The 20,360-nt window shown below is 42.5% G+C and overlaps 1 protein-coding gene across 1 annotated transcript in view; it reads left to right on the top strand.

Moving 5' to 3' along the window:
- COG2 (component of oligomeric golgi complex 2) overlaps window positions 1-20,360 on the top strand; it is a 338,118-nt gene that overhangs the window by 41,122 nt on the left and 276,636 nt on the right. The window contains exon 5 of the mRNA XM_086927350.1: window positions 7,744-7,844. Coding sequence (XP_086783476.1) covers window positions 7,744-7,844 — 101 coding nt within the window. The remainder of the gene's footprint in view (window positions 1-7,743; window positions 7,845-20,360) is intronic.

The raw sequence follows: 20,360 nt of genomic DNA, 5'->3' as shown, positions 1-20,360 counted from the left end.
GTCAAGCTATCCAGGCTGATGAAGGCTGATAGCCAGAAACCGGTCCTTGGATGCTTGATTCCGGTCTGGGAAAGACATGGCTTGGCAGTTCGGACTGGACTGTTCCCATGAGGCACAGGGTCAGAGCTGATTTGCATATAGCCAGTGTCTAACCCAGGGTGGTGTGGAGTGCAAAAAAACGATGGATTTAGGCCCAGATCCTTGTACTGGGGTGAATGTATGACATTGTTCTACATTCTGTCCATATCTTGATTAGGGGAACTATCGCATCTAACAATTTGTCTTGACAAGAACGCCAAGAGAAATCTTTACCCTTTCGTGGCCATCTTGGAATCCAGCTCCAGGGTGAAGGCCACTTTATTCTCTTAAGAGGGTCTTGGACGCTCTGCCCTCAAACATCCTCTAGCTTCCTTCTCTAGGGGCTTGCGGAGCCGGCCGGCCACAAACTTAGCCACTTTGTCCCCAGGCGTCCAAGCCGTTGACTGAGGTTGAATTATCTCATCCGGGTCCAGCATGCCCGAACTATCCTAATGCGATGGAAGTACTGGCCGGCACCAAGACCGTGAAGACCCCTCATCATCTGTGTCCACTGGTGAGTTCCCGTTAGGGGATGGCGAAGCTGGCGCGGAAGACTCCATAGGTGCCAGGGCCGGCGCAGATGGTGGAACATGCCCCTGAGCCAGGAAAGAGCTCCCCAGGCGCTCAAATGCATCATTGTCCACCCCCTGCGCCTCCCCAGGGCCACCCTCTATACAGCATTTTTTTAGGGGGAGGGGGACCCTCCCCGGGGGTTGCTTTTTCAACTTGGTGCATTCTTGAACTATGCGGTCTGAAAGGCGCTGCTCCATGGTTCCTACCTCATTGACGCACCGGTAAATGGAATAATTGACAGCATTGAAAAAATCATCATTGTCGTAGGGGAGGTACTCCTGAACCTCCGCCTCTTCATATACATCTCCTATACTGACAAACTGTAGCCTGTATTACTACTGTCAGGCTCAATGCCAGGCAGAAGGAGAAACTCCGTAAATGCAAAGCTGGGAACCTTCCCTTAATAGAAACTTGGGGGACCCAAAGGCAATGCAGGCAGACCTGAGGGCTGCAATTAGTTTACACGCGGTTTGAAACCGCTATCGAGGCTGCACCCTCCTCAGATGCGCACAGCCCTCAGGAAAGCTGACCGGGCCTAACTGCCACCCAGCGCATCGCGAACAATATCAAAGTGCACAAAACCTGCCTGAGGCGATTTTCGCGGCTGAGCCGCACTACAAACCCCGCCGGGGGGTAACAGACCCCACAGGGTGCTGGGGTGTGGCAGCAGTGGACAAGGCTCTCGAACTTAGCAGCTCTCGCAGCCCGGCTCCTCATCTGAGGAGATTGCGCCGCGGGAGCAGCGAGACGTGAGAGACCCCCTAGCGTGCTCAAAAGGCACCGCACAGAAGTGGAGGCAGCCGCGTAAGGAGCAGTAAACTCTTCCGCGGCCGTAGGGAATCTGCAAGATCAGATAAGTGAAGATCAGTGCCCCGGGGTGACAAATACAATTAAATACAGAATATTCAATTCAAGAACAACGACTTAACTGGCTGCGAGGCAGCGAAGAAAGAGGGGGGACAACTAAGATGGAGGACCTATCTATACTTAATGGACACTGTGGAAGGGCTTATTGTATAATGCCTCATCTGAATTTATGGGAATTGTAGTCTGCATTCAGACTTTGGTTGATTTTTTTTTTTGTTGGTTTAAAGTTTTTTCTCCTTTATTGTTGGAAGAAAAACATGTATGCTGCTTTTCTGGCTGCTGTGAGTTTTATATATGGATTAAAGCGGAGAAAGAAAAGCATAATTAGAGCCTCCGGTACTGACATAGAATTCTAAAAATCCCACCCTTGTTTCTTTTCAGAAATTAAAGATCTTCACCCCTATCTTTCAGAGACCTACCATTTGTGTCGATCGAATAGGTCTTTAGCACACACACCAATCAATGCTGTAAATGTCCAGCCTGAGAGGTTAAATCAGTCTCCATCTGTCATTTGTGTAACATGCTGTGGGCGTTTGAACAGCTTTTTACTAGTTTTAGTAGGCTAAAAGATTCCATTTGACACATTTGCAGCTTAACAATTTGTTTTTTTTGAGATGGCTTCATTGTTGACCATATGCCTGGATTAAGCTTACATTTGCCTGCTTGTGTGCCTCCTTACCTCCGGTGTTGGGCCGGACCTGCGAAAAAAAAAAAAAAAAATATATATATATATATATATATATATATATATATATATATATATATATATATATATATATATATATATATATATATATATATTTTGTAAACAAAAGGCAAGGACGCGGCACTCCTCTTGAACACGATAGTTTATTTTAGGTCTCTTTGCAAAAACTCCTACGCGTTTCGAACTAACGTTCTTGGTCACGGCAGTGTTCTACAAGAGTCCCTTTTCACTTTCCACCATTTATACTATTCACTCAGTTTTACAAGAATGAGGAATTATGGGCCTTGTAGTTTATACATTTAAACGTATGTTTTTCAAAATCAAACAAAACATTCATGTTGGGATTCACGTGTGGGTAACATTCCTTATAAGAAATGTTCTAACATAAATTTTATGACAATAAAATTATATGCTAATTATTAAATTAAATCCACAATTAGAGTCCATGTTGTGCTTTCACAATAGACACTTTTCATTAAGGACCTATTGATATAACGTTTACGTTATACTACGTTCAACGGGCTGAGTGCCCCATGTCCCACACATTTCCCTTGATTATGCGTTGTGGCCTGTATTGTGTTCCTTCACACAGGATTATACTTAAAGTCAATGATCAGTGTTTTTCAGAGGTGTACATGCATCTCCTCGTCTGCGTTCAACCCTCTTGGCTGTCTCGTTTTGAACTTAATTATAAGTTTAGACTCCAAACGTCTCAATTTCAGAAGTCTGTCTCCCCCTCTTTCCTGGGTAGGGATAGATGCTAGACCCAAATATCTTATATCTTCCCAGGTTTTGCCAGTGTGTGTTTTCAGGTGTTTCGCCATGGCATAGTTGTTGTCATTGTTTTGTATTGCCCGAATGTGTTCTAAAATTCTCTTCTTGAGAGGACATTTGGTACTCCCAATGTATTCTTTCCCACATTGGCACATGAGCATGTATACAACAAAGGAGGACTCGCACGTTATTTTTGTTCTGATTGTGAAGTCTTTGCCTGAGGGGTCTGTGATGGATGTTGCATTTTGACCTATTCTGCATGCTTTGCATGTTTTGCATTTGGTAAATCCAATATTTCTTTTCTGTAGCCAGTATTTTTGTTTCGTCAGTGAGAAATGGCTGTTTACCAAATGGTCCGAGAGATTTGGCGCTCTACGATATGTTACTAGAGGGCCAGTTCCAATGTCATTTCCAATGTCCGGATCCTTCATTAAAATATGCCAATATTTTGCCAAGATTTTTTGAATTTTATAACTTTCTTTGTTATATGTTGCAATCATTCTCGGTTTTTCTTCATGCTCTGTTGTTTGTTTGTTTTCTTCAGGTTGTTCAATTTCTTCTGATTCTTTAGGTTTTTCCAGATTTAGTGTTTCCAATCTTGTTTTACATTTTGCTTTTTCTTCCCCAGTGGTTATATCTCTATGTTTATAACCCCTTTCAAGAAATCTTTTTCTCGTGTCATCAAATTTTATTTCCAACTCCTCTTCTGTTGAGCAATTTCTTCTCATACGGAGAAACTCCCCGTAGGGTATGCTTTTAACCAATTTTTGGGGATGGAAACTTAAACCGTGCAGGATGCTGTTTGTTGCCGTTTTCTTTCTATGGGTAGTTGTCTCAATTTTGTTGTTCTGTACAAAAACTTTGATGTCCAGGAACTCAATTTCTTTCTGGCTTATGTTATACGTAAACTTTAAGCCAACATCGTTTTCATTTAGTACATCAAAGAAGGTTTTGAACTCCGATGTGCTTCCCTTCCACAAGAGAAACAGGTCGTCTATGAACCTCACCCAAAGTGCTACTTTGGCCATATGTTGGTCGTTTTCTTCTCTCCAAGCTATGCTCCTCTCCCACCACCCCATCATGAGGTTCGCATAGCTTGGAGAGAAGGAAACTCCCATGGCTGTTCCACACTTTTGCTGGTACATTTTGTGGTTGAATAAGAAGACATTATTGTATAGGCACATCCTGATCATCTCAGTTAGCATTTTCGAATGTTCTCTTTCTGTAATGGGTCTTTGTTTCAGAAAAAACTCTATGGCTTTGATCCCAATTTCATGGCTGATGGAGGTGTAGAGCGACACCACGTCTATCGTTATCAACGAGTAGGTTGGATGCCAGTCAGTATTCATGAGCACTTTTAAAAAATCTCCAGAGTCTTTTATGTAAGATGTCAGGGTAGGAACTTAATGAAAAGTGTCTATTGTGAAAGCACAACATGGACTATAATTGTGGATTTAATTTAATAATTAGCATATAATTTTATTGTCATAAAATTTATGTTAGAACATTTCTTATAAGGAATGTTACCCACACGTGAATCCCAACATGAATGTTTTGTTTGATTTTGAAAAACATACGTTTAAATGTATAAACTACAAGGCCCATAATTCCTCATTCTTGTAAAACTGAGTGAATAGTATAAATGGTGGAAAGTGAAAAGGGACTCTTGTAGAACACTGCCGTGACCAAGAACGTTAGTTCGAAACGCGTAGGAGTTTTTGCAAAGAGACCTAAAATAAACTATCGTGTTAAAGAGGAGTGCCGCGTCCTTGCCTTTTGTTTACAAAATTACCTGGGAGACACGTTCCCGGTCTCCAAACGCGTGCACCAACCAATGGAGTTCCCTCTGCTACGGGGACATTTGTGAGGAATATATATATATATCTATATATATATATAAGCACAAACCTTTGCTTCTATTCTTTCGGATTACTAAGAAAGCTGTTGTTTCGGCAGCACATGGTTCCTGATACTTGTCAGTGTTTGCATCAATAAATAGGTGCACTGTTCCAATACTATCTTTGAGATGTACCAAATGATTTATATGGACTCTGAGTTTAGAAGGAAAATTATTTTTTTTCTGCAATACTCTTGCACTAGATAGACCTGTGCTTAGATGGTCATGTGACGGAGACCGAGGCTTTATAGATTGTTGAACAAGCAAAGAATCGGTTTTGCGCGTATTATTTTCTGCATAGAATTAGAGCACATAATGCATGTTGTTATGATTAAGAGCTTGCGATGTATAATGTGTTCTCCTTTACTGATCCCATATTGCTTTCATTGAAACTTTTAGAACTCACCAACTTGGAGTAGCTCAACAAAATGGAAGTCATGTGTAAAAATAAATAGCTGAAACGTCGTTTTCTCAGATTTCATATCTGTATGAAGTTCGGTCATTTGGGGTGGAATTCGGTACAAGGCTTGCTCTTCTCAGAGTATCAGTGGGCCAAGAAAGGTTTTCAAGATATGCATAACAAGTTCACAGTTGCTGTGCAAAACCTTACATTCAGATCTCATTATGTATGTGGTTAATTTCACTATGCTTTGGGGAACCAATCAAGACAATTGTTAGAATCTGCCAGTGAATTCAGGACAGAATTGCTCAGCCATGTGTCCCTTGGTTTACTCGGTAAAGAGAAAAGATTTCAACATCTTTGCAGACTGTGCTAACTAAATTCTCTAAACTGATGCTCTGGCATCAGCTAAGTGTACAACATTAAAGTAGATGTACATATTCACACATATCTACCTACCAACTTTTGTGAGTGCTAATGTGTGAACCGGCCTTGGCAAGAGCATCTTTGTAAGGTTCAGTGATACTAGAGGACGTGTGCTTTTAGTGACCCTTCAACCCACTGTATCCTACCTAAATTTGCTTTTAATTATTTTGCTACTTGACTCGTAAATCTCTTATAATCTGACCCATGTGTCAGGAAAATGGCGTAATGATAAAGAATAGATACTCTGGATTACGGACAGCCATTTTAACAGATTAGAGGTTCACCTCAAAAGCGTTGGATCAGAAGACTAAGCTAGAATCCTTTGTTTGACCTTGATTACTATCCTCTTAAGTAATATAGTTGACTATCCGAAAGTCAGGAGCCTACAACCTTTTAGGCGCTTTTTGCTATTATAATGGTGGAGGAAATATGGGTGAGTGGTATGGTAATGTTAAATGAGTTTAATGTAATCTCTAAACCTGCCATATAGATATGGAAATGGCAAGGTAAGGGTGTTCTCTTGGTAAGTGTGGCAGAGCAGAAGCAATTGAGAGTTCAGACTACTGCATTTAAAACTAAGCATGGTCATTTCAATCACATTGGATTGGAGGCTGAAAATTCTGTTCTGGCCTTTTTATAAAATCTGCTCTTACTTTCCCATTTTTGCCAGTTTGAATACCAAGTAAGGTGTGTAGCATGGCTGAGACCGTTCTTGAATTTCATGCCATTGTATATCTTGCTACGACATACTTGGTTGTTGTTGATGGTGATTTTAATGCTAAATTCAGCGCGATAGAAATGAGGATCAAGTAATGGCTACATATGCTGCATGTTGGCGTTTACAGGGCCCAGGTTTAACAATAAGACAAGCGCATCAGGAGGTAAAACTGCTACCATTATGTTGAGTGGGAGATAACTATGTGATTGGCTGAGGGCCATTTCTTTGGGCAAGACCTGCTCATTAGGTTGTCATCAGATTATTTAGTCAGATTTTCAAATGCCTTATCCGTGGGCCTGAAAGTGACCGCTCTGCAATGCATGTGTATTGGCGCCAGGAAGGTAAACCATGAGATGATCCACAGTGTAGTTGAGTAGAATAAAGAAGTGAAATCGGAAGAATTTAAGTAAAAAAAACACAATGTTCAATAGAATAAAGTATGTAAATATCTTATATGTAATATTGAGGTCCAACTCTGGAAATGATGGGAACAAGTGTGAACTATTCAAGAATTGAGGATGTGGGAGTTGAATTGGGTACTCCTGGGCTCTGTAAGAAGACTAACCCCACTAGAATCAAATCCACTGTTATTTGACCAGGAAGCTAAAAAAAACCTCATAGAATGCTTAAGGTAAATAAGTATTGGAATGAGAAATAGAGATCACCAAATGTGCAAGTCACGCCAAAAACTGGGACAGGTTGGTGTTTTTTTCCAACAGGGAAAGTATTTTCCCTATGACAAACCTCCTTTGGTCTCCATCTATAATCTGCTTTTCCTAAATAGAACACACTTAATCTTGTCTTTTGCAGGAATGTGTTTATTTGTATATTCAGTGTAACAAACACTATGCAAACTGTTTGAATATCCTCATATTTATGGATTTGGGGTGTTGACTACACTTTGAGGCCTCCTTCCTGACACATACTCTTATCTGTTTATAATACTAAACTATTACTGCGTGTATTCTGCCACAAAGACAGATTACCATCAGTTTCATCTGTAGACCTAAATTTCAGCTGATATTGATTCTGTAAATTTTGATTTCTTCATTTACACGTGTGGAGCCACATTTTGTGCTCCTCTGTTTGAATTGGCATGTAAGGAGTGTGAGACTTGGGCTCTGAGCCTCTTTATAAATAAAACCTTGAAGTGTTTGACCAGTCAAATTTGCCATAATTACCCACCAGAACATCAGAGTCTGGGTATGAACTTTTCCTTTTTACTGTCCTTGGTATTCGTAAGTCGGAAATGAATACATCTAACTATGGATATTTATTGATTACATTCTTACTTTGCTTTACAGATGTGTGTTGTGAGACTTATTCAGGTCATTCGATCGGTTGAGAAGATTGAAACCATTTTAAACACTCAGAGTTCAAAGGAAACCTCCGTTGAAACAAACAGGTAACAATGTTTTGTATCTAACGTTATACATATTTTCCATCATGAGATTCATCTTCAGTTTAATGCAGCCTTTACAATGATGGTGGTTTGCACCGTAAGTGGAACCTATAATTGAGTGTAGATGCTCTTCCCTTGTTGCACAGCAGATCGCATGAGTGCTACACTTTTTTGAGATGAGGGGTGCAGAGACCTAGAGGCAACCAAAGGAAACAGAAGACATTGCATCTTAACCTGCATTTTTAGAGTAGGCTGGTGTAGAAGTCGAACAAACCTGTAATCAGTTCCTCCGCTTGGTGTTTGTTATGAGGTAACTATGGGAAGGTTACAATCCCTAATGGGTTTGCCGTAATCCTACAGTATAGCACCTACAGTGACTTTCTTACCAGTTGGTTCAGTACATTAAAGATCATTCAGTCTCATCCATCTGGGTACGAAATAGCACATTTAACATGTCTGTATACATTAACCGCCCTGGGATACCAAGGTAAATATTTCTAGAATACATCTCCTGCGTAAGCTTAACAACAGTACGGATGATGCAGCAGCAAGAACATCTTATATTAGGCAAATTCCTGTAGATTATAAGTGTACACTTTTTGTTGTCTTTGAGGTATCTTCCTATGGGGCACCCAGCGCTAGTAGGCAGAAACTGAAAGGGCGCTGCTGCGGAGGCAGTAACATAAGCCACAATGGTGTATGTTATGTCTTAGCATCTGACTATCTGTACTAAGGTAACATTTGGAAGATACCATTTTCTAATACTGTACTCTTTATACTTGAATCTTTTTTGTTTAAAGATGGTATTGACAATGGAGGTTTTTGCCAGTCTGCCTATCCCAAATGATCAACCTATAGGACTACTGCCAAATGGTAGCAAACTGTGAACAGCCTTAAAGCATTATCCATGAGCATTCTGACAGAGAATATGACAAATGTTCTTAAGGTTGGTGGAATTAAGGTAAATGGAGCAAGCAGCCAAATATATCTCTTTTGCTGCTTTCTATATAAGTGAGACATAACCGAGTTACGTGCCTACCTACATTCCAACTGATGGACAGATATTTGTTTGACCTCTTACAAGGTTATTTTCCCCGCCATCAGTGTTGCTTTATGGGTCCTGTGTGGGATCTGCTGTTTTCCAGTATTGTGAGGCAGCAGCTTTTGCACAGCTTGGCTCTGATCTTGATGCGGCTACACAGCTAATGAATCGTGATGATCTGCTGAAGTAAAGCAATGTAATAGTTGTCTTTGCTGGTTTCAGAGGCAACTCTGGACAAATTAGAGCTTTAATTATGTAGTTGAGAGTGATTTTGTTGCTGACATCAGTGGCCAACTTCTATAGCCACTTTCGGGGATTGTGGGGAGATTTTCGTGCAAATTGATGCGGAGATGAACTAGATTGCTGTGAACTTCCTGTCTAATCTGCCATATTTCGTTTTGGAATATCCAGTCTCCTTGACGCTTTTTATGACAGTACTGTGGTCCATTCACCATAAACTATTAAAGCATTTGCAGTTTTGTTGCACAGAAATATACATTGAGAATAAATGTGTATCATTAATGAAACCTGAAATATTACGTTTTAGAAAGTCATACAGTCAGTATTCTGGTATAAATGCATTACAGCTGTTGACGCTGTGGCAGGACTGGTACTTGTCCACAGAGATGAATGGTAAGGCTGCAATTGAACATAAATGGGATCAGCTAATTATGATGAAAAACATTGCTTGCAGCTGAGCAAATGACAACTGTGACATAATTAATATATGATGTTATGTACCTGGGACCTGAGTTGTTGCATAGATGCCGTTGGGAAAGGGGGGCATTTTTTCACTTTATTCCCTATCCGTGTACTTTTTGTGTGTGCAATGAAATGTTGGAATAAAGCCCAGGAGGTGTGAAAGGTGTGAGAAAAACGTACAAGTTATAGGTGGAATTCTTAAATTAATCTCAGCCACTAGCCCTTACTTTGGGAAATAAACCTGCCTTATGTTTGCTGACTGTGCCACTGCAGGCAGTGACAAACCACATGCAAGTCAACATTTATCTTGCTCAAATAGGAATAGTCTAGCCCACACTGGTATGAGAACACTAACAACCCTATAGCAGTTTTGCCCTTTGTCGGCCAAATCAGCAAGATATAGTATGAGTTCTAAAAAACAGTGTTCTCTTGGACCCATGTCTGGGCACAACCAATGCACTTGTGGTGTTTCACTTCGAAAAACAAAAAAGTGATTGATGGATATAAAATACAAAAAAGAGATTCGATTAAATGTTTGCTAGGTGCTGCTTCTTTCCTGTGGCATAACGAAATGACCGGAGTATGCAGATATACCCACCTGTGCATCCCATACTTAATTGTACAATCGAACTCAAGCTGCACCTCGCTAATGAGGCACACCAATCTTGAATCCAGTGCAGGGTTGCCTGTTTTATCACTTTGAGTGACATGGCCTAATAGTTCAACTGAGCTGTTCCTATTCAAACAGGGCTAAGGCAGATTTCATCTCTGTAGTGGCAGGCAAAGGCTGATTTCATCTCTGTAGTGGCACAATTGAATTAGAATGCGGCCCAGAGTACTTACAGTGGACTAAGATTAATTCAAGCATTTCAGCATGTCCTTTTTTTCCCTTTTTCAAATGGAGGTGTATTTCCTGGGTGGAGCTACATGTGAGGAAGAACAACAAAAACACAGTTTTTAATCATTTGCAATGAGAAAAGCAATTGTGGTACGAGAGTAAGCTGTGCAGGGGCACAATGAAGGCTGTGCTGCTGGGATTTCAGATGTGTGAGGTTTTGTAGGCTGTTTTGAAAGTGGGTAGGTTGGTAATGGCCTGATCTAAAGAGGGGGCGTTTTTCTAGTGAAAAGTGCCAAATAGATGAATTGAGTGAAATTTGTTTGGATATTTTGAATAGGTGAAGGTTGGCCGGTTGCAGATTTCTAGTTGGAGCGAAGCGGCAGAGTGCTGTGGGTGGGCTGGGGGACAGGCAAGCCATGAGGTGTTTTCAAAACCAGGGTAAGGTTTTTAAGTTGTGTTTAGCCTGCTTTCTTAGAGCCCCCAACTTGTAAGTTGTAATGGAATGCAAATGTGCATGGGTGAAGAGTTATGCTTGTTATGTTGTGTATTTGTAAAACGCACTATCACCCTCGAGTGTATCCTTGTGTGACCAGGTGTGTGTGCCTAGCCCTGCCTATGGTTGGTTGGTTGGTTAAATTAAAGGCCAGGTCTTCAGCTTCTTGCTGAATTCAATACGAGAGGAGTAGGCTGTGATGTGGAGTCAGAGGTCTTTCCAGGCTTTAGGAGCTATTTATGAGAATGCGCGTCCTACTGATCTGGGTCTGTGTATGTGTGGGATGTGTGCTAGTAGGAGTCCTGCGGAGGTATCTGGGTAGTTAATATATGTTTTTATATAATATCATTTATGTATCTGAGTCCGTGTAGTTCCCTGAGGTGCGATGGGAGAAGTTTGGTTGCAGAGTTCTGGATAGTTTGTAGTCTTCTAGTGAGTAGCTTGGTGATGCGTTCCCATAGTGCTGGTGACTAGTGCTCGAGTGCCAATTTTCTTCAGAGTGTGAAAGCAGGATGCTTTGAAGGTGTTGACTTGTGCAGTCATGTTCTCTTTGCTGTCAATGATTATTCCTTTGTCAAGTTTATAATTTTGTTGAGAAGAGAAAATGCATATTTGAGGATATCCATGTGCAAACTGGTACTGGAGTCTAGCTTGCTGATGCTAGGTGCAGTTTTGAGTTACAGAATGATGGGAGAGATTTCTCTTTATATTTAGAACCTGATACCACACAGCTGGTTCTCTGGTGGTGGTAGAGTAGTCCATTCTCACTGAAGAATCACATGCCCTCTGAAGATTGCCGATAATGAAGGATGGAGTAAGGAAAGAAATGAGGACGGAAAGGGATGTAATTTGGTGAATGTGGCGAAGTGATGCATGTCCTTTTTAAATTAGTTGACCAGGAGAGAGTGAAGTGTCAGCCACTGCTGAATAGCAGTTCGACAGTTTGGTTTTGGATTAGAGTTTAAGGAGTAAGTAAGGACTATGAAAGACACAATGATTTAGGTTTACTGGGTGTGTTGGTGAGGAGAGAAATGGAAGGAATGAGAAGAGTGGTAAACATGAGCCTGATAGTGTGTACTTTCAAATGATCAACAACATATTTGTTTTGAAAGTTTTTTTTTTTTTTTTTTAATATGTTTATTGAAATTTTGTGGCATAAAACATACATAAGGCACCGCATTATACAGATCTCGGCATGGGCATACACACAATGTCACCATACAGTAACTCCACATTAGTACATTGCAATGAAACAATGTCTCAGTGAGAATGTTATTATAACCAGCAACACCTGAACTCAAGCCCCGTCGGATACACTTGGTTTATCCGTGAGTCAGTTCCATGGAATCCCAAGACCTGAAGGGTTGAGGGAGTGACAGCAGCCCGGAGGAAAAGAAGAGGTCCGCTACGTGTCAGGGAATCGGAGTCAGAACTATCAGAGGTGTCTAGAGTGTGCCTGTTGGTAACATAGAAGGACCAGAAGTTTTTGGGTCTATTGCGCGGGGGGAGCAACTCACTGTAATTTTCTGTTTGTGTGCAGCAGTACAGCATGTCTGTAGACCATTGTGCCAGTGTGGGTGTTGGGCCGCGGATCCAGCAAATGGCGACACATCGTTTAGCCAGGAGAAAGGCCATATCTACCAGACGCCTACACGATTTAAGAAGAAGTTTAGAGTAACCCAATATGGCCAGCAGTGGGTCCGGGGTAAGTTCCAGCTCTGATACGCGATTTACCTCGCGAAAAACTTCATCCCAGAATCGAGCGACGCGACGTGGAGGAAATCGACAATAAGGGTGCCACAGCGCTTGCACTGCGAGTTCTTGAGAAGGCCGTAGCGATGTAGATGTTCGGGTGTGTAGTACACCTATTTAACAATTTAAAGTGAACCAGCCTATGAAGGCTGTTAAGAGATATTCTTTTGGTGCTCGACAGCAGTATCGCCATTTATTGTCCGACAGTTCTGTCTGTAGGTCCTGTTGCCATGCTAGACGTGGTTTAGTATATGCACCCTCTCTAGTGGCTACGGTTGTATGATAGAGTCTATATACTAGTTTGGCTGGGGATTGCGCCTTTAGGACTGCTGTCAAGGCCACTACCTCCGGGGGCTCCGCCATGTCGTCCCGAGGAGTGCCCTAAGGGCATGTCTCGTTCTGTGCAGCTGGAACTGCGCCAAAGCTGAGGGTAATTTCACTTCCGTCACGATGTCCCCCACGGATCGGGCGACCCTGTCCGCGTAAAGATCACCTATGGTATGCACGTTCAGTGATTGAATCGCCGCAATAACACCTTTGTCTCTGCATGGGACCAACCAGTAGCACCAATCGAGACGAGCCAAAGGGGAATAAAGTAAATTACCAGCAAGCGTACTGAGTATACTCTGCCAGGCATGGGTAACTGAAGTTAGCGAGTCCAATATGCCTGTGCACCTGTCTTGTAGTGAAAATAGAAGAGATGGAAGCAGTTTGGGATCCGCCACAATGGTTTCTATCCGAATATGTAGAGTATAAGTGGGGCAGTGTATCCAGTGATAAGCATGGTAGGCCTGTGCAACCCTGTAGTATAGTTCGAGGTCTGGAGCGTTCAAACCACCCATCGCATACAGCAGTGTCAGTATCCTCCAGGCCATCCTAGGTTGCTTGCCCGTCCATGCCAAACGGACCATTAGCGACTGCAAATGTTGAAAATTCTTTTTGGATAGGACTATAGGGATGTTGGTAATGAGGAAGAGAAAACGAGGCAGCACGACCATCTTCATCAGAGACACTCTACCCATCAACGACAGCGGGAGACGGATCCAACCATCGATGTCATCCTCCAGTTTGGAGATGACAACCCCATAATTTTCTCTCAGTATTACTTCCGAATCAGTATGAAGACGGATGCCCAAATACCATACTGGATCCGTGGTCCATTGTAACGGATACTCTGGCTCGAAGCGTACTGTGGCTGGTGTCAGGGGAATCATGATAGACTTGTCCCAATTAACCTTGATGCCTGAAAGTGCACCGAACAGGACTACCTCGCGCAGTTCAGGTGGGAGGTTGGCTTCTGGGTCGCTAACATCTAGAAGGGTGTCCTCAGCATACGTGGACATAAGTCGGTAATTAGGAAAGCTGATGCCCCTCTGACCATGATATTCCAGCAGGGCGCAGGCCAATGGATCAGCCGTTAGTGCATAAAGGATTGGGGATAGGGGACATCCTTGTCATGTGCCCCTGTGTATACATATAGGTCGTTGACCAGGGAGCCGATCCGAATGCGGGCTGTAGGCTCGCGGTATAACGTTGCCAATAATTGGAGGAAAACCAACCCGACACCCATGCGACTCAGGACATGCCTCATAAAAGGCCACTCGACAGAGTCGAAGGCCTTTTCCATATCTAAAAAAAAACGCGATGGCAGAGACCTCTGGAGGCGCGTATGTTGCATGGCTGCAAATACCGTTTTTAAGTTATATGTAAGTTATGAATAGGCACACAGCCTGCCTGTATTTGTTTTGAAAGTTGCTAAGGTGACAGTAGTGCTAGGTGGCTAGAACAGTGCTTGTAAGGATTAAGATAAACGTTTTGTGTGTGACTGCAGAGAAAAGATGAGGTCCTGCTATTAGCTTTGGCATTAGTTGATAGCGATGAGTAGGAGCACATCTTAGTAAGATTCCTAGTGCATTAAGGTTTAAGACCATTTGCATGATTCATCTGTGTGATAGTTTTCAGGGATTGGTTTGGATGTCAGAAAATGAAGCTTTATATGGCATTCTTGAAAGGTAATGTTTGTAAAGGAGAAATAAGCACCGGAGTCTAAATAAATCACATGGTTGGAGTTAGGAGTTAGGACCAGATAGAGTAAGTTGTTGTGTACCATTTTTAAATATGCTGCAGTGAAGTCAGAGTTTTATTTGTCTGGATATAAAAAAGTGGCGCTAGGTAGAAGAGATGCATGAGCTAAAGTAGGTGAATACATCCCCCCCATCTGCACAGGAAGTAATGTTACTGTTTTCCCATCAAAACTTTCTTTAAAAGAAGATGAGCAAGAGGAATTGACATCACTGCATTTTCCATCTCCACATTAAGTGACATCACTGGTTTCCTGTCAAAACCGTCTTTAAAGGAAGAAGCCATGCAAGAGAACTTAATTTCCCATCACCCATCTGCACACTGCCCACCTCTCCCAGTGTTCCCGCCATATCCCACAAACTATTTTATGGTGAGTGCAGCACAAAGGGTTAGCTGGTGCACCAAAGGCAAGCCTTTTCTGTGTCTGGACTGCCTCAGCACCAGGAACCTAGGTGCTCACCCCCACCCACTTCTACCCTGCTGTGCTCCTCCATGCTGTTAACTCCAGTCACTGCACTGCAGCCACACAACACACATGGAAACATGGAGGGAGTGTTCTTCCCCCCCCACATCATACACCCACCACTCCTGCACCAACAACACCCGATTCACTAATACAAACCAGCCACCTGCTCACACAGCCCAGCCACCACTCGATCAACACGCCACACTGGCATGCATGCTTCTCAACACCTGCTCACTCACCAAACATGCCACAGAGACATGAGCCGTCTTAAACGACCACACTCCAGACCTGCTGTTCCTCACAGAAGCATGGCTAAACCCAGCCTCTGCACTTAACATCACAACAGCCATCCTACCAGCTACAAGATTGATTGGCAAAACCGGTCAGCACAAGCCTGACGCAGGAGTGGCCGGGTGAGTAGTGCGCTATACAAATTCCTGAACTTGAACTTATATTCAAGGACACCATCAGCTGCACCACCACCAGCTCCATGGAACATCTCACATTCAAGATATGCATCACACCCAAGTTCTTCATGTGTGGAACTGATGTATACAGACAACCAAGACCCCACACCAATTTCGCCAGTGATATCACCGACTTCAACGCACCCCTCATCATCGACACCTGCACCTTCATCGACCACGCAGACCTTAACTTTCACCTAGAAGACCACACTGAGCCGAATTCTACAACCCTTCTAGTAAACCTCAACCTCACCCATCTCATTCCCACCTACACCTATTGGACCAAATTGTCACCTCAATAAATAACTTCACAGTTGGCAAGCCAACAACTATGCTCTGGATCAGTTTCAGCATATCTATTACACAACACTACTGGAAACGCATCACAGAAGAGAATTGGCTGCCATCCTTTCTGTGCACTGGCCCAAGCATGCCAGTAACCTCCTTAGAGCCATCAATAACCTCAACAGCGGGCTCACTGCATGCACCAACACCCTGGCCAGCCTCCAGCTCAGCCCAACAGCAAAAGCCCGATCACAGACCAGCTTGTTTCAGGAGAAACAAGGCAAGACACCATGGATAAAGACTTCTTCAAATTTGCCCTAAGATGCTACCACCAGCAGATGTAGAACACCTACTTCAGAGCTGTTGCAGACCACGTAGACGCCAGCACAAACATCAGCCAGGAAATGAGGAAATCTAAGGTTTCACCACACCCACTGCTGCCTCCAGCAGCATCACCGCCTTGTAAGACATTTGCAACAAGCTATTGTAATTCTTTCGTAACAAAATTATCTCCATGTATGGCAACTTAGACCCTGAACCAGACTCAGTCACCGTTGCAACTCAACTTCCCATCATGGCCGAAGAACGACCCCTCACTGAGTGGCCCACAGTCACCACCATCGAAACCGCAGCTACTTTGAAGATCACCCACTCAGGGGCCTCATCTGACCCTTGCCTCACCACTACTTCAGAGAAGGACTCCTGCTGATCAGCAAAGCACTAGCACCCATCCTTACCGCATCCATCGACTCAGCCACATTCCTGGACACCTGCAAACAGACCACTAACCCAGTTACCAACTACAGACTCATTTTCCACCTACCATACCCGGAAGGGTTTTAGAGAAACTAATCAACTGATGCCTTGCTAACCAGCTCCGCCATGCAGTCTGTATTCTGACCCAACCATGTCATATGGTTCCTACGATTTTAAATAAGACAGGGTATCCTTACAATTTAACCATCAGAATATGGGGGCAGAGTCCACATATATCATTAGAGTGTGTTGGCTCAATTACTGGCTAGCTCACAATGCACCATCTGAACCCCTAACCTTACCCCTAACCAGAGGGTATTTGCAACCTCAAAACATGACCACAGAAATTCCCCAAGGAAAACGTGGAAATAGATCTACCCTTTTATTGCTACTCAAGCATTCCCAAGGCAGACAAAAGAATGATACAAAGTGGCTTTTCACACATTTACTGAAACAATTGTATTGTGTAAAAAGCATGAGCTGCAATTATTTGTTGAATGAAACAAAGTACAATATCGGCTTTACAAGAAAGATGAAAAAGATAAACAGTACAGTCATTATAACATTTGTGTTATTATGATTATAGTTATACTCCTACCTAATACTATTGTTAACATTGATGTCGATGTACACAATGATACATGTGTGCATAAAAACGAAATTGCATCACTGTTGTCGAAATCAGTCTACATGACATTTCCATCAAGTCAGATATACGTGGTCAGGCAGGCCCTCCCACCTAGTCCTGAGGCAACTGATTGACAGATCTCAGGTGGGGTGACAAGTTCCCTGGAGAACAATTGCGTGAACAGGAAAAACCCAGATTAAACCCATAGATAGACAGCGACACCACAGTGGTCCAGGGAGATTAGCCCCAATAAAGTGCACATGGGCGGAGGGGCGCACGTTCTCAAAATACCATAAAGTTAGATGCCATATGAAGTTAGGAACAATATGCCAACCAGGACACAGCACACTCCGTGATCACTCACTCCCCATGTCCGACATCTGGACAAGCTACCCACTGGCCCTCATTGTGTGCACTCAAGGTTTAGATCTACTTGCATTTGTTATCCGGTAGGAGTAAATTATGACTTTATGGCTAGGCCCAAATTCCTCTTCCTAAAAAGGATCTATGAATTGTTTTATGATGCTCCAAGAAATGTATATAATGGTACTCAAATCGATTGTAATTTGTGACCGTTCTCAGACCCGCTTCTGTAACTTTGCTCCCGGCCGAAGTGTTTAATTAAACCAACTGTTTCTGTTTTGCCAAATGCCTCTTGTCTTTGTTTTTCAAGGTAAATTCACATTTAAGCAACACTACCTACACTATCGAGAGCATGGTGTGTTTGAGCAACACTACCTACACTATTGAGAGCATAGTGTGAGTACTCTCTACCAGATCTCTTGGAACAACCCAACCCCCATACCTGTGTTTAATATTTCTGGAAACTGATCTGGTGTTGAGCAGGCTACTATCCTTTGCAGGATAAAGTTTGGCATCAGCAGGGCTGAATCTCAGTTACAGACACATGATAATCTGTAGAAATGCTTCTTTGCCTAATTTGGCTCAGAAGTGGTATATATTATAAAATCACTGTTTCAGTCACACTGTGTGAGAGGTGCAGCGCTGATGCAAATGTTTGTCTTGAGACTCGGAGCTGTCTCCAACCGGACAACCAAATGCAAAGGCATTGCGTTCATTGTTCCTTAGCCTTGGACAGAGTGTACGAACTACATGATAAAATGCTTATTTAGAAATGTGCTGCAAGCAGAATAATTTCTCAGTATGTTAGCCTCAACATCTTTCATCAATATATGTTTTGTGTCTGTGAAGGCGGCGGAAAGAGGTGACATGGTCATATTGTGAGGATATGATTAGATGGGATTATTTAAAATCGTAGCTAGAATGCTGTTGAGTGCGTTTTTTTATTTGAATTAATTTTTTATGATCATTTTGAAGTGATTGAAAGTCTGCATTTTTTTTCCTTTTAGCGTTGTTCATGAAGTGAAGGTTAGATTAGTGTGGGGTTACATTCCAAATGATGGCAAGCTGATAATTTTTGGCAATTAATGATTTTGTGCTGGTAGGCACCATTCATTTGTTGAGTGTCACATGAGCTTGTACCTTTACCACACCTGCCTTTACTACGTCTCTCGTAGTGAAGGTATGTTTTGTAAATGCTATGCGTGGTAACCACGCATGCGTTGTAATACATACGTGGTTAAGGGTATGCATGGAAATGGCCGCTTTGTAGTGGCTGTTTCCCATCCTCAACCTCCTATACAGACCTCAGATCACCCCACACCTCGGTGAGCTCCACCAGCTCCTGATGCACAAACGTACTCATTTCAAAACACACTTGAGACACTACACAACATAGGCCAGATGAAGAATGTGAAAGTAGGGTTATTAAAATAATTGTTCTGTAGCTAATTTACGTTTTTTAAAGTGTCCTGTGAACAGCTGGCCATTGTATTTAAATAGGCTCATTCCAATCAAGTTTGGTCTCAAACTAGGATGATGGTGTACCCTCCATAACATTGAGGAGGTTTGTGCGACACAGACAGACTGAACCTAAGGCCACAAAAGAGATTGAAGCTTACATCATTTCTAGTACACTTTGGATATACATTTATCGTAGAGCTTGGGATACTTGCGTCTCCCTGTCTCTAATTTTGCCACTCAAGTTAACGAGCCTTCAGGTTTTCTTATCAGTTTATTAGATCTGGTTGGGAAAAGCCTGTGATTTTAAAGGATAACTGGTGCATTTTGGCTCCTCAATGGAGTCGCTGTCGCTTATAATTTGCAGTTGCCCTGTCTCTCATTTGGAGTGCAGACTCCATATGAGAAACTGTTGTTTAATCAGGCAAACATACTAATGTGCAGGGCCGCGGCAAAACATTGTTTACTTCGAAGCAAATTACAGTTAATGGGGAGTCTGGTCTTTTAGCTATTTCCATATAAGAGAGCAGGTCATTTAAACTATGTGAATGATAGAGGCCAGTATCAAATCCCACATGATCCATATTAACTGCCACAAGGTGCTTTGTTGTGTTTACTTTCCCTTTAAGTGTATTGTATAAGAATTATTAAGAAAGTCATTTCTGATGCACCAGCCTTAAGTGCTGAACTCAAGAATTGCATCACTGTAGATGCCAGTAATAAAGGCTTGGACGGGGTACTTTCCCAAATTAATCTTGATAGGAAGGAATTTATCATTGCATATGCTTCTCATACTTTATCCCCCACTGAAGAAAAATTCTCAGTGATAGAGAAGGAAACTTTCGCTTGCATTTGGGCTCTCGAACATTTTATAGCGTTTGTGTGGGGTAAGCAATGCACTCTTCGCACAGACCACAAACCATTGTTGAGACTTTTGACCACGGAAGGTTTATTCAATGCTTCCCCTAGGATCGCTAGAATGTCACTGAGATTGCACGACTACATTTATAATATTGTTTACGTCCCTGGTAGGGAGAACGTAGTTGCAGATTTTCTGTCACGCATGCCTACCAATGTGCAAGACAGTTCCGACCATGAATGGGAGAATGTTCAAGTTCCATTAGTTCATGATCAGGGTTTACCTATTGTTGATAAAGATGAATGGAAAATTTTTTATAAAGAGGATA

The sequence above is a fragment of the Lissotriton vulgaris genome, chromosome 6 (genome assembly GCF_964263255.1).
Source record: "Lissotriton vulgaris chromosome 6, aLisVul1.2, whole genome shotgun sequence".
In the NCBI taxonomy this organism is placed as follows: Eukaryota; Metazoa; Chordata; class Amphibia; order Caudata; family Salamandridae; genus Lissotriton; species Lissotriton vulgaris.
This window is presented reverse-complemented; position numbering and strand designations above follow the sequence as displayed.